The sequence below is a fragment of the Mus pahari genome, chromosome 5 (genome assembly GCF_900095145.1).
Source record: "Mus pahari chromosome 5, PAHARI_EIJ_v1.1, whole genome shotgun sequence".
In the NCBI taxonomy this organism is placed as follows: Eukaryota; Metazoa; Chordata; class Mammalia; order Rodentia; family Muridae; genus Mus; species Mus pahari.
In genome coordinates, this window is record NC_034594.1 from 163,479,517 (window position 1) to 163,493,294 (window position 13,778).

Genomic DNA, 13,778 nt, shown 5'->3' on the forward strand with positions numbered 1-13,778 from the left:
AAAACTGTTAAATTAGGTAAAATTTCATGATCATAAATTATTCCCATAAATTTTATGTAAACTTAAATTTAAATCTCAGAGTTCAACAAATGAGAACACAACACAGACATTCTTAACTTCACACAATACATTGTTAATTAGCAGTGTTTTGTTTTGGTTTTTTTTTTGAGACAGGGCTTCTCTGTGTAGCCCTGGCTGTCCTTGAACTCAAGAAATCCGCCTGCCTCTGAGTGCTGGGATTAAAGGCGTGAACCACCACATCCGGCGTTAATGAACAGTGATGTGGAATCAAAACTCATGACATACATTAATTTTTATTTTTAGAATTCCAGCTTAACAGCAACTACAACAGAATAAACTTAACTTTGTGACCTGGAAATGGTGGCACACGTCTGTAACCCCAACATGGGAGGCTGAGGTGGGAGGATCACAAGTTTCTGGTTAGTCTGGGAGCCTGACTCAGAAATACAAAACAATGTAACTTTACCAAAAGTCTAAACCACTTAATAGCCTTAGTTCAGTATTCTGGAGCATTTGTATGAATAAATAAAAACAGGGTATTTTGCTAAGTGAAGTGGCATATGCCTTTAATCCCAGCATCAGTGAGGTAGAAGCAGAGGAATCTCAGTGATCTTGAAGCCATCTGCTTGACTCCAAAAACTGTTGGGGGGGGGGGGCGGCAGGGGGAGGTGTTAGTCAGGTGCTATGTATTCAAATGCTAAATACCTGCCCCAAAGATCTAGTCCTCCCCTTGCCCCAGGAGATCCTCACACACACCAAGTGATGCTATGCAAACCTTGCTCCACAATTTAAAATTATTGGTTGAATAGAGATGACTACAGCCAATTACTGGGGAGAATAAAGAGAGGTGGAGTTTGAATTACTGGGCTGGGGGCGGCAGGTAGGGACCATGAAGGATAAGGAGAAAGGAGAAAGAGCACAGAAGAGAAGATGGAGAGAACAGGTCTCCGTTAGTCATGATGGACCAGCAGCATGGGCAAGAGTGAAATGCCTCCCTACGACACCACACTGATGAAGTAGAAATATCCAGGAAGATTCAAATAGCAAGTATTTGGGGAAGCAGCCAGTCTAGAATTAGTTTAAGGGTAATACCCCAGTAATTGCACAGAGTCTAATGAAAAAATCAGTTTGTTTCTCATCCCATTGAAACTAGACAGAAATAAGAATAAATCAATTATCTTATAGCTTAACAGTAGTACTATCTTACCCACCTGCAAAGTTGGTCATAGAAAAAGTAAAATTGTCCTAAGTCTTATTACCTTCCCAGGAAAAGCTGAAGATAATAACCAAAGATTAGACACAAGGGGCTGGAGAGGGCTCAGAGGTTAAGATTACTAATTTTCCAGAGGATCTGGTTGGATCCCCAAACCCCTCACCATGGCTCACAACCTCCTTAATTCTTGTCCCAAAGGATCTAGTGCCCCCTCCTGGCCTTGGCAGGCACTGCACACATGCAATGCACAGACATATGCAGGTAAAGACTCATTACACATTAAAATACAATAATAAAAAATAGATTTAAATGGGCCTAACCAACTAACTTCATTAAGATTTTCAGTTAAAATAAAATCTCCACCACCTAGTTAGGTAAAGTGACAACTTTGAGAAAGCAAAGACAAACAAAAATGTCACTGTATCTCCCCACCATTAGGAAAATGACAAATACCAACCTACCTTTTTGAAACTTGGAAAAAGCTACAGACTTGAGGCTGCACTGGTGGCCTTTGCATGTTCCCATTAGCTCACCAGCTCTTACATCCCAAAATTTGGCTGTTTGGTCACCGGCTGCTGTAACCTTCCAAAAATAATATAGTAAAATTTAAGAAAGAAACCCATTATCAGCATCTACTCAGACCTAATAAAATGGAAGTCACTTACAAGTTTAAATTCACCAGGGACCCAGGCCAAGTCAAAGACAGCATTCCAGTGAGCCATCCACTCTAAACATAGAAAATATAAGATCCAGAGTGTATTCAATGATAGTCATGCCAGTATAAGTTTAAACACCTTTTATGGTAGCTTAAATAGGAATGTGTGTGAGTACTTGGCCCAGAGGGAGTAGCACTATTAAGAGTTGTGGTCTTATTAAAGTAGGTGTGGCCTTGTTGGAAGAAGCATGTCACTGTGAGGGTGAGCTTTGAGGTCTTATACTCTATGCCTAGTGAAGCAGTCTCCTGCTGACTGTTGATCAAGATGTAGAACTCTCAGCTCCTCAAGTACCTGCACCTGCTGACTGCCTGCAAGCTGCCATGCTTCCTGTCATGATGATAATGGACTGAACCTCTAAACAGTAAGCCAGTCCCCAATGAAATTTTTTCCTTTATAAGAGTTGCTGTGGCCATAGTGTCTGCTCACAGTAATGAATCCGTAACTAAGACACTTTGGAAATTTTCAAAGTGAGATGGTAGCTAGTACTCTACTGTCAACAGGCCAAAGAGCATTATGGAGTCACAGATGTCACACAACCCTCCAGGACACATGCAAAAGCCACTATCTAACATCAAATGAGGGAAGAGAGATGACTCAGTGGGTAAAGTACTTGCTGCACCAGCAAGAGGTCCTGAGTTCACATGCCCAACACCCAAATAAATACCAGGTGCAAGTATAATAAGATGAATGGGCCCCATGTCCAATGAGAGATTTTGTCTCAAAAAGTAAGGCAGAGCATGATTCAGGAGGACATCTAACAACAACTTCTGGCCCCCACACTCATGTACATGCACTATATACTTTCCCAAAGAAATAAAATTATTTTGAGTATTATAAGTATTCTCTAAAATAGGATCTTCTCAAAACATTCTCTATGTCAAAAAACTTTCACAAAGTCCTAGCAAGGAAATAACGTTAGTCTGACTTTAGTTTGGCATCTGAGGTCCTACTTGCTTTGACCCTGCAAGCTAGTTCTGTGGAGGTGCTTATCTCTCACTGTTCGTATCATGTGCATGGTTATCTACCTTATTCCACCCAAGCTGTCCATCATCCTTGTATTAAAACAGCAATTTACACCGAAGATTTTATGAATTAAAAATGTTAAAAATTACAGACTTACCCTTGAAGCATGTCTTTTTGCTAGTTTGTGATTCTGTATTATATAATCTGACAAAGCCTTCTTCATTAGCAACTGCTAATATATGCTCCATACTGGGAGCTAAAGAGAAACAAAGAATATATAAGAACTTTCAAAATGAGTACTAAAGTATCAAATGACTCTAAACAGGGCTCAGAGATGGCTCAGGTCAAGAGTATTTATTGTTCTTATAGAAAACTGGGGTTTGCCAGGCAGTGGTGGCGCACATCTAATCCCAGCACTTGGGAGGCAGAGGCAGGCGGATTTCTGAGTTCAAGGCCAGCCTGGTCTACAAAGTGAGTCCCAGGACAGCCCAGGCTATTCAGAGAAATCTTGTCTCAAAAAAAAAAAAAAAAAAAAAAAAAGAAAGAAAGAAAGAAAGAAAACTGGGGTTTGATTCTCAGCACCCACATGGCAGCTCACAATTGTCTGCAACTGTAGTTCCCAGGGACCTAAGGCCCTTTTCTGGCCTCTGGGTACACACAAGCAAAACACTCATACACATAATATAAAAATGATTTTTTAAAAAACCTACTCTAACCATCAAAATAGTCTTCAGATACTCTGACTTGACTAAATCAAGAGTGGTACTGGCCAATGGCAAATAAAAGCAGGATACAGCCCACCAGCAGATACAAACTATTGGTTTTAAAATTCCTTTTTATGACCTTTCCTCAATTAAACTATTAATCTAGAGACAAGAACTTCTATTCACATTTTTTTAAATGATTGCTAGGACAAAAAACCCTTCATCTTTAAAACATCTCTGTACCTTATAAAACATCAGTTATGAGTATAATTTTAACATCTACCTACGTTACTTTTCTTTCAAAGTCTATTTTCCCTCTAAGTAGGAAGCAATGTTCTGTTCAAGCTTAGTGTATTCAGTCCTTTTCTCACCAGTACAGAAGGTGCATCCAAAAGGAGGAACTGGGACTCCTGTTTCTCCATAAGATGTGTGTTCATCGTTACAGTTGCACTGATAACCACTTAGAAGGGATTGTAGAGGGTAATGTGAAGACCACCCTAAAACAAGACAGTTTCTTTAAGAATTAAAATGCAACATTATGTTTTAGCATTTCCCACAAATCTAAAGATAAATATCTTTAGTCTTGTTTGTCTCTGAGGCATGGAAGTAACAATCCTGCTTCTGCCTCCCAAGTGATGGGGATGAAAGGTATGAGCTACCATACCTGGCTAAGTATTGGTTCATATAGAACTTTCCATATGTAACTCAGATCTACTCACTAGCTATGGTGCTCCAGAACACCACTTCTAGTATTTTCTTTTCCTTCCTTTTGGATGGATTTCTGAAAACAGGGTTTCTCAGTTTCCAGCCCAGGTTGTCCTGGAACTCACTCTGTTGACCGGGCTGGCCTTGAACATTTCTGCTATTTTCTTAAGCCATTTTAAGGAAGAAATCAAAACACTCTAAGGACATTTGGGTTACACTATATATAGGTTTTTGTTGTTGTTGTTGCTGTTGTTTTTTTAAGACAGTCTCATTGTGTAGAGCTCTGGCTGGCCTTGAATTTACTATGGCATAGATCAACTAGCCTTGAATTCAAGATTGTCTACCTGACTCCCAAGTGCTGGGATTAAAAGCTTGTTCTACCACATCCAGCTCCGTTTTACCATCTAAAATGTAGAAAATTAGTGTATTATGATCAGTACCAATGCAAAGAGATCTGACTCTTCTAGCAAAGATGCAGCCAATAAAGCATTACCAATTAAATTGTTACTCCCTTCCATGAAAAGTTTGATTTGGGAGTGTCTGAATGAGAAAATCAAGCAAACAGCAATCATAATACAATCAGCATTACAGAGTTACTGTATTGACTAGTAATTTAACACCTTTTTCCTAAAGTGCTGAAATCCTAGGATCCTAAAACCCTAAAATTCTAACAGAAACCCAGTATCTTATGTGAGATATAACTCAAAAGTGGTCTGTCTCTCCCCCTAAGGAATGTGCCTTAAGAGAACTCAAAGTCAATTTTCATTTCATTCAGAAAGAAAGCCATCTTTCTAATGTACATCATGGTACTAAATAATAAGTCATCATTTAAAATCTGATTAGTATGAACATGTAGGTTGACTCATTTAAATATAGAAAGGTTGAATGTTCTTATTCAAACATTTTTGAGACCAAGAATGTTTCCGATTTGCTTACATTTTACTGGTTGGGCATCCTAAGGCTTTTGAACAACAAACCAGCACTCAAAACCTTCAGATTTTTTAGATTAACATGCTCAGCCTCAGTAAGAAAAACATTTTTTCAAGAAGTAATTGCTGATCAAGGATCAGATGAAATAATGAGCTGACAAGTTGTAAGTGCTGCAAATGTTAAATTCACATCTAAGGGCACTACCAATTCTCAGTTTTGTTTATTTAAAAATCTGTACTGGACATCCAGCAGTTTGTCTATCCTGAGACAATGCAAGGTATACAATGGAGACAAGAGAACGCCTTCCTTTTGCAAAATAGAAGGAAGGGATAAAGATGATGAGAAAGCGACTCCTCTCAAACAGAGAAGACATTTCAGCCTAACAGAAACACCACTTAATCTAGTTGGAGAAGGAATGAGGAGAAAAGGAACTCAGTCTAGATTTAAAATGGCTTGATGGGGGCATGGCTCCTAACTTTTTATATTAAGCAACCCTATATGTAATCTCTGAAAGACCACTAAAAATGTTATGTTTACAAATACTCATCTCAAAAAGTAAATTTGAAAACAAAAGGCTGCATTGTAAAGAAATGTAAACGCAGGTGTATGATGTGAGATTTTAAGTCTATACAAAGAGGAATCACATGAGTAAAACTGAAGATACAATTTGCTCTGGATATTTTCACAATGAAGCTAATTCCTCTTTACCTAAACTAGTATTCAGACTAATAAACAGTATTTAAAGTGACTCACTGAGCAAGCTCTACTGAGTTCATTATTTCTGCATCTCACCATAATATACTTTTGGATCTTTATTTATATTCTATGAATATGAACCTGTAGTGTTTCCCAGACACCAATACGCATCTGAAAAGGTCCATTCTTTCTTCAATACACAGCTAAAGGCCCACACACTGAAAAGAAATATACAAGGTTTTGCAATTTCAGAGGATCAACACCTTGACAATTCAACAGTTTCCACACATTATTTCTAAAGCTACTCTGTCTGAACAGGTTGAGGGGTTCCCTTTCCTATCACCTGCTTCACTTCCTTTCTACTTCCACAAAAGGAATGTATTCTATTCTCCCTTCCTCATCTTCCACCTTGCATTTTTGAAAGATGTGCCCATTACAAACACTTAAATACGGGCTCAGCAGTTAAGAGCACTGACTGCTCTTCCAGAGGTCCTGAGTTCAATTCCCAGCACCCACATGGTGGCTCACAACCCATCTGTAATGGGATCAGATGCACTCTTCTGGTATGTATACGAGTACAATGTATTCATATGAATAAAAATAAATAAATCTTTTAAAACACACACACACAAAATAACCCCAAATAGAAAACTAGAGAGGTCCTACCTATGAGATGTTTTGAGACCACAAGGCACCAGATACCTAAACCCATTTCATTAAAAGATGCACTTTCAATAAAAATTTTGCTTTTTGCTTAAAACATTTTAAGAGGTTACGTAGTTTCTAACAATTGCCCACTATTAATTAACTATGGTGATAATTCACCAAGGGAAACCTTTGCAACTATTGGGTACTAAAACCACAGAAAATAGCACTTTATATGCTTTTTGATAGGGCATGTCAGGGTGTCTTAGCCAGGGTTTCTATTCCTGCACAAACATCATGACCAAGAAGCAAGTTGGGGAGGAAAGGGTTTATTTGGCTTACATTTCCATACTGCTATTGACCACCAAAGGATGCAGGACTAGAATTCAAGCAGGTCAGAAAGCAGGAGCCATGGAGGGATGTTCTTTGCTGGTTTGCTTCCCCTGGCTTGCTCAGCTTTCTCTCTTATAGAATCCAAGACTACCAGCCCAGAGATGATCCCACCCACAAGGGGCCTTTCCCCCTTGATCACTAATTGAGAAAATGCCTTACAGCTGGATCTCATGGAGGCACTTCCCCAACTAAAGCTCCTTTCTCTGTGATAACTCCAGCTGTGTCAAGTTGACACAAAACTAGCCAGTACAATTGACCCCTTGTCAACTTGACACACAAACACATAACTAGTAAGCCTCAACCCTTAGTTTCTTATTCTTCCCCAAGATCTAAACAACTTTAAAAGTCCCACAGACTTTACAAATTCTTAAAATTTCAATCTCTCTTAAAATCCAAAGTCTCTTAAAAATTAAAAGTCTCTTAACTGTGGGTTCCACTAAAATACTTTCTTCAAGAGGGAAAAGCATCAGGGCACAGTCACAATGAAAAGCAAAATCAAACTCCAACTGTCCAATGTCTGGGATCCAACTCATGATCTTCTGGGCTCCTCCAAGGGCTTGGGTCACTTCTCCAGCCATGCCCTTTGTAGCACACACCTTGTTTTCTCGGCTCCAGCTCCAGTTGCCTGTACTTCATTGCTGCTGCTGTTCTTGGTGGTCATCTCATGATACTGGCATCTCCAAAGCGCTGCTGTCTTCCACTGTAACTAGGCTTCAACGCTAGCCTCTCATAGGCTCTCTTCATGGTGCCAAGCCTCAACTCCTTTGAATGACCACTTCAGTCCTGGGCCATCAACTGCAACTGAGGCTGCACCTTCACCAATGGCCTTCCATGGCCTCAGCTGCTCTGCATAACCCCTTCATGCCTTCAAAACCAGTACCACCTGAGTAACTCTTACACATTACCAAGTCCAGCCACAGCACAAGGTACAACCTTGCCTATCTCTGGAACACAGCCTCTGTGCTCTCAGAAAACACTTGCCAGAAGATGTCACCTCAATGATGCTGGTCTCTTCTTAATCACCGCTAATTTCTTAGCTCCAGCTAACCAGCATCAATAGTCCCAATAATGCAAAGGTTTTGCTTTAGTAGTTCTGGTATCTTGTTAATCACAGCTGATTCTTCAGCCCCAGCTAACCAGAACCACAGAATCTTCACAAAGTAACAATGGCCCTGAAAAGAGTCTTTAATTTTCCCTCTGAAATTTCACAAGCCAGGCCTCCATCTTCTGCACTGTTCTCAAACATTAACTTCTGAGCTCCTACACAACATTTCACAGAGTTCTTAACACCGAATTGATCTTCTAGCCCAAAGTTCCAAAGTCCTTCCACAGTCCTCCCCAAAACATGGTCAGGTTGTCACAAGAATACCCCACTTTGCTGGTATCAATTTGTGTTAGTCAGGGTTTCTATTCCTGCACAAACATCATGACCAAGAAGCAAGTTGGGGAGGAAAGGGTTTATTTGGCTTACATTTCCATACTGCTATTGACCACCAAAGGATGCAGGACTAGAATTCAAGCAGGTCAGAAAGCAGGAGCCATGGAGGGATGTTCTTTGCTGGTTTGCTTCCCCTGGCTTGCTCAGCTTTCTCTCTTATAGAATCCAAGACTACCAGCCCAGAGATGATCCCACTCACAAGGGGCCCCTCCCCCTTGATCACTAATTAAGAAAATGCCTTACAGCTGGATCTCATGGAGGCATTTCCCCATCTAAAGCTCCTTTCTCTGTGATAACTCCAGCTGTGTCAAGTTGACACAAAACTAGCCAGTACACAGGGTGACAAGAACTTTTAAATTATAATAGGATAAATTGGGGACAGAAATAAGATAGAAATATTCAGAAGAAAAAGCAACCATATAAAACACCGAACAGTTAAAGCATTTGCTCACCTTTTAAAAAACAGAGACCACGACTACCAAGTTAGTATAGTTGTTTATAGTGACAGATGTATTTAAAAGGCTAAAATAGTATTTATCTCAAGATGCTAACTCACAATAAGGCTAAAAATTATAACTTTGCATGTTTAAAGCTTATAGCAAAAACTTTTAGATATGGATTTAAAAATTCACAAAAGTAATTATATTCCCATTTTACAAACACCAGTAGAGAAAGGAAACTAAAGCCACATTTTGGAGGCTTGTTATGATCCAGGGAGTAAAGTATCAGGGTCCAGTCTGGGGAAATGGAAGACTCAGTTTGAGGTAAAGAGGCTGAATCAGTGGGGATGAAAAAGAGATTCAAGCAGGCTTAAGGAATTTTTTTTTTTTTTTTGAAAATGTCATAATGAGGAATATGGAGTCTGAGTTTTAGCTGGGGACACCAGTTTAAAATAATGTCACTCCCCCAAAATGGGAAGAAGCCAACTCAGTTTGGGGCATTAGAATATAAGATGCTTGTATACCTAGCTGTCTATATTAAGGTCAATACACACAGCTTTTATGGAAATTAATCCAAAAAATATAGGGAATGGAAGAGTGTAGGCCGCAGTAGAATCCTTACTTATGGCTATAATCATCTAAGGGTCGCACAGCAACACCGGAGGGGAAGAGGGATGCAGATCTCAATGAATCCCAGTGCCTATCACTGAACTACTATCTGTAAACCCGAACGACAAACTGAAAAGTGGGTAGACAGAAAATGTAGCACATAGGAAAAGAAGATGGAGTTGAAACTCAGATGCTCCGAAGACCGCTTACAACCACTGTGCAGGGCGGCCATTCCTAACACCGGGGAAGTTACTTTTGTAAAGTTCTAGGAGAGAAAGAGGCAGAATGTAACTACAAGAGTATCCACAGAGTTAGTACGAATACAAAGTTTTAGATCGCAGGACCTCAAGGAGCTTTTCCTCTTCTCAACATTCTTAGGCCCACTCTTCAAAGTCTTAGTTTAACGACAAATAAACCTAACCGCATCTCTGACTGCCAGTGTTTTTGTAAGACTGCCTAAGAGAACTGTAGGAAATGGGCTGGCTTTCTATATGCTAACAGGAGAACATGGCTGAATTCCACCGTGAAGAGAAAATCGAGTGTAATCCCATCTCTGGAAGTACCTCGGCATCAAGACACATTTGGAACAATACCCTTGCATCCATTACCCGCGGTCACCACGTGGGTGTGGCTATGAGCTCTTTTAGTCTGTAGTTTAGAACTTTTCAGAGCCTGGGGAGATGGGGGAGGGGGCTTTGGCGCCGTAAGACTGAGTTCCTCAACTGCGGGCCATGCGCGCTGGTGCACAGCAACAAACTTGCAGGGATCGCTAAAGTTCTGCAAAGACCGCACATCGCTGGTGCCAAAGCATCTCCCACCCCCGACTCACTCAAGCGTGCTCTCTCTAGTTAACGCGCGATATTGACGTAAGCAGCCAGGGGCCCGGGACGCCAGTGAGCGTCCTAACCTCCGCCTCGGTCCCGATCTAAAAAGCTCGATTACGGTGAAAAGCGTCCGGAAGGAACCCAAGCATGATATTCTTCGGCGGTCCTTGCCCGCCCGGATTCGCTCCGGCCGCGGGAGACCTGGAGGCCCACAGTCGGCAGCGATCCAAGGTGGAGCGCCTGGGGGGAGGTGGTTCCCGCCACGGCCAGCGGCCGTTGGGACCGTTACTCACCGTTCCTCAGGACGCCAAGCTGCGGCTGGCGGAGCACCGAGTTGAAGAGCATCTGGGCCTGAGGAGAGGGCTCAGCTGAGGGGAACGCCGAGAAGATCGCCCCCAAGTTCCACAGGAGCCGCCGTTTGCGACCTGCACAGCGCGACGCGGTTTCGCCTCCAACTCCCGCCACTACGAGCCCCGGCCGCCAAACTCCGCGCCAAACTGACGTCACGCTTTCTGATTGGCTCTCGTCGCAGCGTCCTGGCGCTTCGGAGGCTCGTCCCCATCCTAAGCTCCGCCTCCCTCTCGCTCAGCCGCGGGAACCCAGGGTTCGCAAGCTCCCTGAGCGCCTGCGCAGGGGGCCCAGCGAGGCACTGGCGAACCGCGGGACGACCGAGGCGCATGCGTACACCGCCTGACAGCGCGCGGAGGGAAAAATCCGCGAGACCGCGGCGGGAGAAGATGGCGGTGCTGGGGAAGAGTTTGCAATCTTTGTGACTGGGCGAGTCGGGTAACTGTTCGGGTCATGGCGTCAAACTCAACCAAGTCTTTCCTGGCCGATGCCGGCTATGGCGAACAGGAGCTGGACGCTAACTCCGCTCTTATGGAACTGGACAAAGGTACTGGAGGAGGGACGCGTCTAGGGGAGTGGCGCCACCTAGTGGTGGCAGCTACAGGGGCCGGAAAGGCGCATGCGCCGATGTATGGGGCGGGAAGCGCCGCTGCTAGTCTTGAGCCAGCGCTGAGGCGCCTGCAGGGTTGCTGGAGTAGCCTTGCACGGTTGGAGCGGAGGCCCGTGCTTGCGAGGATGCCTTTGACCACTTGGGGGCACAGTCTCTGGTTTCCCAGACAGCAAATGAGATAAATCCTGAAAGTACTGAATTCTGAGATTATTTTTTAAGACGTTCAGTGCAGGTGAAGCCTTCATCAAGAGAGCCAAATGATTTCCTAAGCGTTTTACAGCGATTTGTCTTGTGAGACTGTCAATTACGCGTTCTAAAGCAGGTTCCATGTGGATGAGAACATCTGAAAAGCATGGCTGAACGCGCTCATTCTCTGCAGACAAGTTCCACGAGTTAGTTCCCCTTATACAGGTAGCTAAGAGAAAAGATTTTAGGGTTAGGAGTTGAATTCCAGTTCTACTAAAGTGATTATGGAAAGCGACATTATCATCTAAACTCGATTTGTCTGCAAAGTGGGCACAGTATGTCAGCCGTGTTGTAAATGTTAAATGGCAGTGTTATGCTTAAAGATACCTTTATTTATTTATTTGTTTGTTTGTTTGTTTGTTTTTCGAGATAGGGTTTCTCTGTATAGCTCTAGCTGTCCTGGAACTCACTTTGTAGACCAGGCTGGCCTCGAACTCAGAAATCCACCTGCCTCTGCCTCCCAAGTGCTGGGATTAAAGGCGTGGGCCACCACCGCCCGACTAAGAGGCCTTTATTAAATGCTGAAGAGGTACTTTGTTTCTAGAGATAGATAAGGGAAGCAAGGTCAGATAGTTATCCATAAAGAAGTCCTGTGTAAATGTGAGACCTTTGTGTTTCCTGCCAAGGTTTTTACACTATAGACAATTCTTGGCTACAATTCTATAGCCAGCGTGTAACCTGCAGAGAACTGGACTGGAAACTAGGGATCTGTAAATTCAAGGTTGGGGGCAGGGTGTGCCAGGTAGGGACTGGGAGATGCTGAGAGAACCTGGAGGTCAATTAGACTATGGTATGTTAAATATGCACCTCAGTTCCTTGTCCCAGTTTGAAACCAGTTACAGGTAAGAGTTTTACGTTTTACTGAAGTCTGTGGTGTCCAGGTTGGCCAAGGATAGCTCTCAACTTTTGATCCAAAGCCTCTCAAGTCCTCGACCTGATGTGGCCACCACACCGTTTTATTCAGTGCCAAACTTACTATTGCAGACACAGCCTGCCCAGTGTTGGATTCTTAAAGAAAGCCTTTACTTTCTCTCATAAACCTAAAATGATACAGCATCTGAATTATGTGTGCATTCTCATCACACAAAAACTGATGTCCATCTGTTATATTGGGTTTTACTCTTTAGCAATTTATAGGTCTTTTTGCCTCTGAAATACAAAGTTATAATAGGAACTTTATTCTTTAATATTATATAATAATTGCCTTTCCACCGAAATTTTTATGGCTCTAGTGTAGCTAATCTTGTCCCAGGCTAAGAGTAGAGAGTGTTGTAGAACAGAGGTAAGGATATGGAGCATGGAAAGGAAGGCTATCCAGAGTTAACTTCTAAAAGTGTGTTGTGAGCCAGTGTGATGGCTTACCATGTGAAATGCTTCCTGTGCAAGCCTGATAGTCACACACATGCACATGTGCATACATACATACAATAACAATGAAATAAGGTTTATATTTAAAAAAAAAAAAAGTTGCTGCAGCTGTAGGGATGACTTAGCTTTTAAGAGGCCACACTACTGTTTTGTGGAACCAGAGTTCAGTTCTCAGCACTCACACCCCAAACGTCACAACTGCCTGTAACTCTAGAGGGTCTGTCATACACACATCTCTCCCTCCCCCTACATATACATAATTAAAAATGAAGCTCTTTAAAAGAAAAGGTTGCAGTTGTAATGAAAATATTAATACAACCTTTTTAATAAGAAGAGTTGAAATTAAAACACATATGTGTAAGAAATAAATAGGGGGCTGGTTGAGTGTTTTACAGATAAGCCCCAAGCTCAATGAGACACATTGTATCAACCAGGAACAGCAGTGTGACACAGATGGGCCCAGGAGACATTGCTAAAGGCTGAGTCTCACATATTACTCTAATAAGTGTAGCTTTTCCTAATGTAGATTATTATCATCAGACCAAGTATTTGCCCCTTGGGTGATTGGAAGTTGTCCAGATGAAAACAGGCAAGATCTCCTTCCTGCAGAGAGAAAGGTTAAGTGACATCATTCAACCTGATGGCTTTGTGCACACCTGGCTTTGAGAGGATGGGTGGGAGTGGGTGTGTTAGTCAGGGCTTCTATTCCTGCACAAACATCATGACCAAGAAGCAAGTTGGGGAGGAAAGGGTTTATTTGGCTTACATTTCCACACTGCTGTAGATCACCAAAGGATGCAGGACTGGAACTCAAGCAGATCAGAAAGCAGGAGCTGATGCAGAAGCCATGGAGGGATGTTCTTTACTGGCTTGCCTCCCCTGGCTTGCTCAGCTTGCTCTCTTATAGAA

At 42.3% G+C, this 13,778-nt stretch overlaps 2 protein-coding genes across 3 annotated transcripts in view; one reads left to right on the forward strand and one right to left on the reverse strand.

Moving 5' to 3' along the window:
- Positions 1 to 10,749, reverse strand: part of Dtl (denticleless E3 ubiquitin protein ligase homolog) — a 42,037-nt gene extending 31,288 nt beyond the window's left edge. Inside the window, exons 1-5 of one of the 2 annotated variants that reach the window (XM_021199298.2) lie at positions 10,591 to 10,749; positions 3,989 to 4,114; positions 3,071 to 3,169; positions 1,900 to 1,961; positions 1,696 to 1,816 (exon numbers count right to left, since the gene is read on the reverse strand). In XM_021199298.2, the coding sequence (XP_021054957.1) occupies positions 1,696 to 1,816; positions 1,900 to 1,961; positions 3,071 to 3,169; positions 3,989 to 4,114; positions 10,591 to 10,642 (460 nt within the window). In that variant the 5' untranslated portion in view covers positions 10,643 to 10,749. Of the gene's footprint in view, positions 1 to 1,695; positions 1,817 to 1,899; positions 1,962 to 3,070; positions 3,170 to 3,988; positions 4,115 to 10,590 lie in introns of those variants that run through there. The other variant, XM_021199300.2, reaches the window with a different exon arrangement.
- A 230-nt stretch (positions 10,750 to 10,979) lies between these two features.
- Positions 10,980 to 13,778, forward strand: part of Ints7 (integrator complex subunit 7) — a 52,988-nt gene continuing 50,189 nt past the window's right edge. Inside the window, exon 1 of the mRNA XM_021199293.2 lies at positions 10,980 to 11,192. Coding sequence (XP_021054952.1) covers positions 11,099 to 11,192 — 94 coding nt within the window. The 5' untranslated portion in view covers positions 10,980 to 11,098. The remainder of the gene's footprint in view (positions 11,193 to 13,778) is intronic.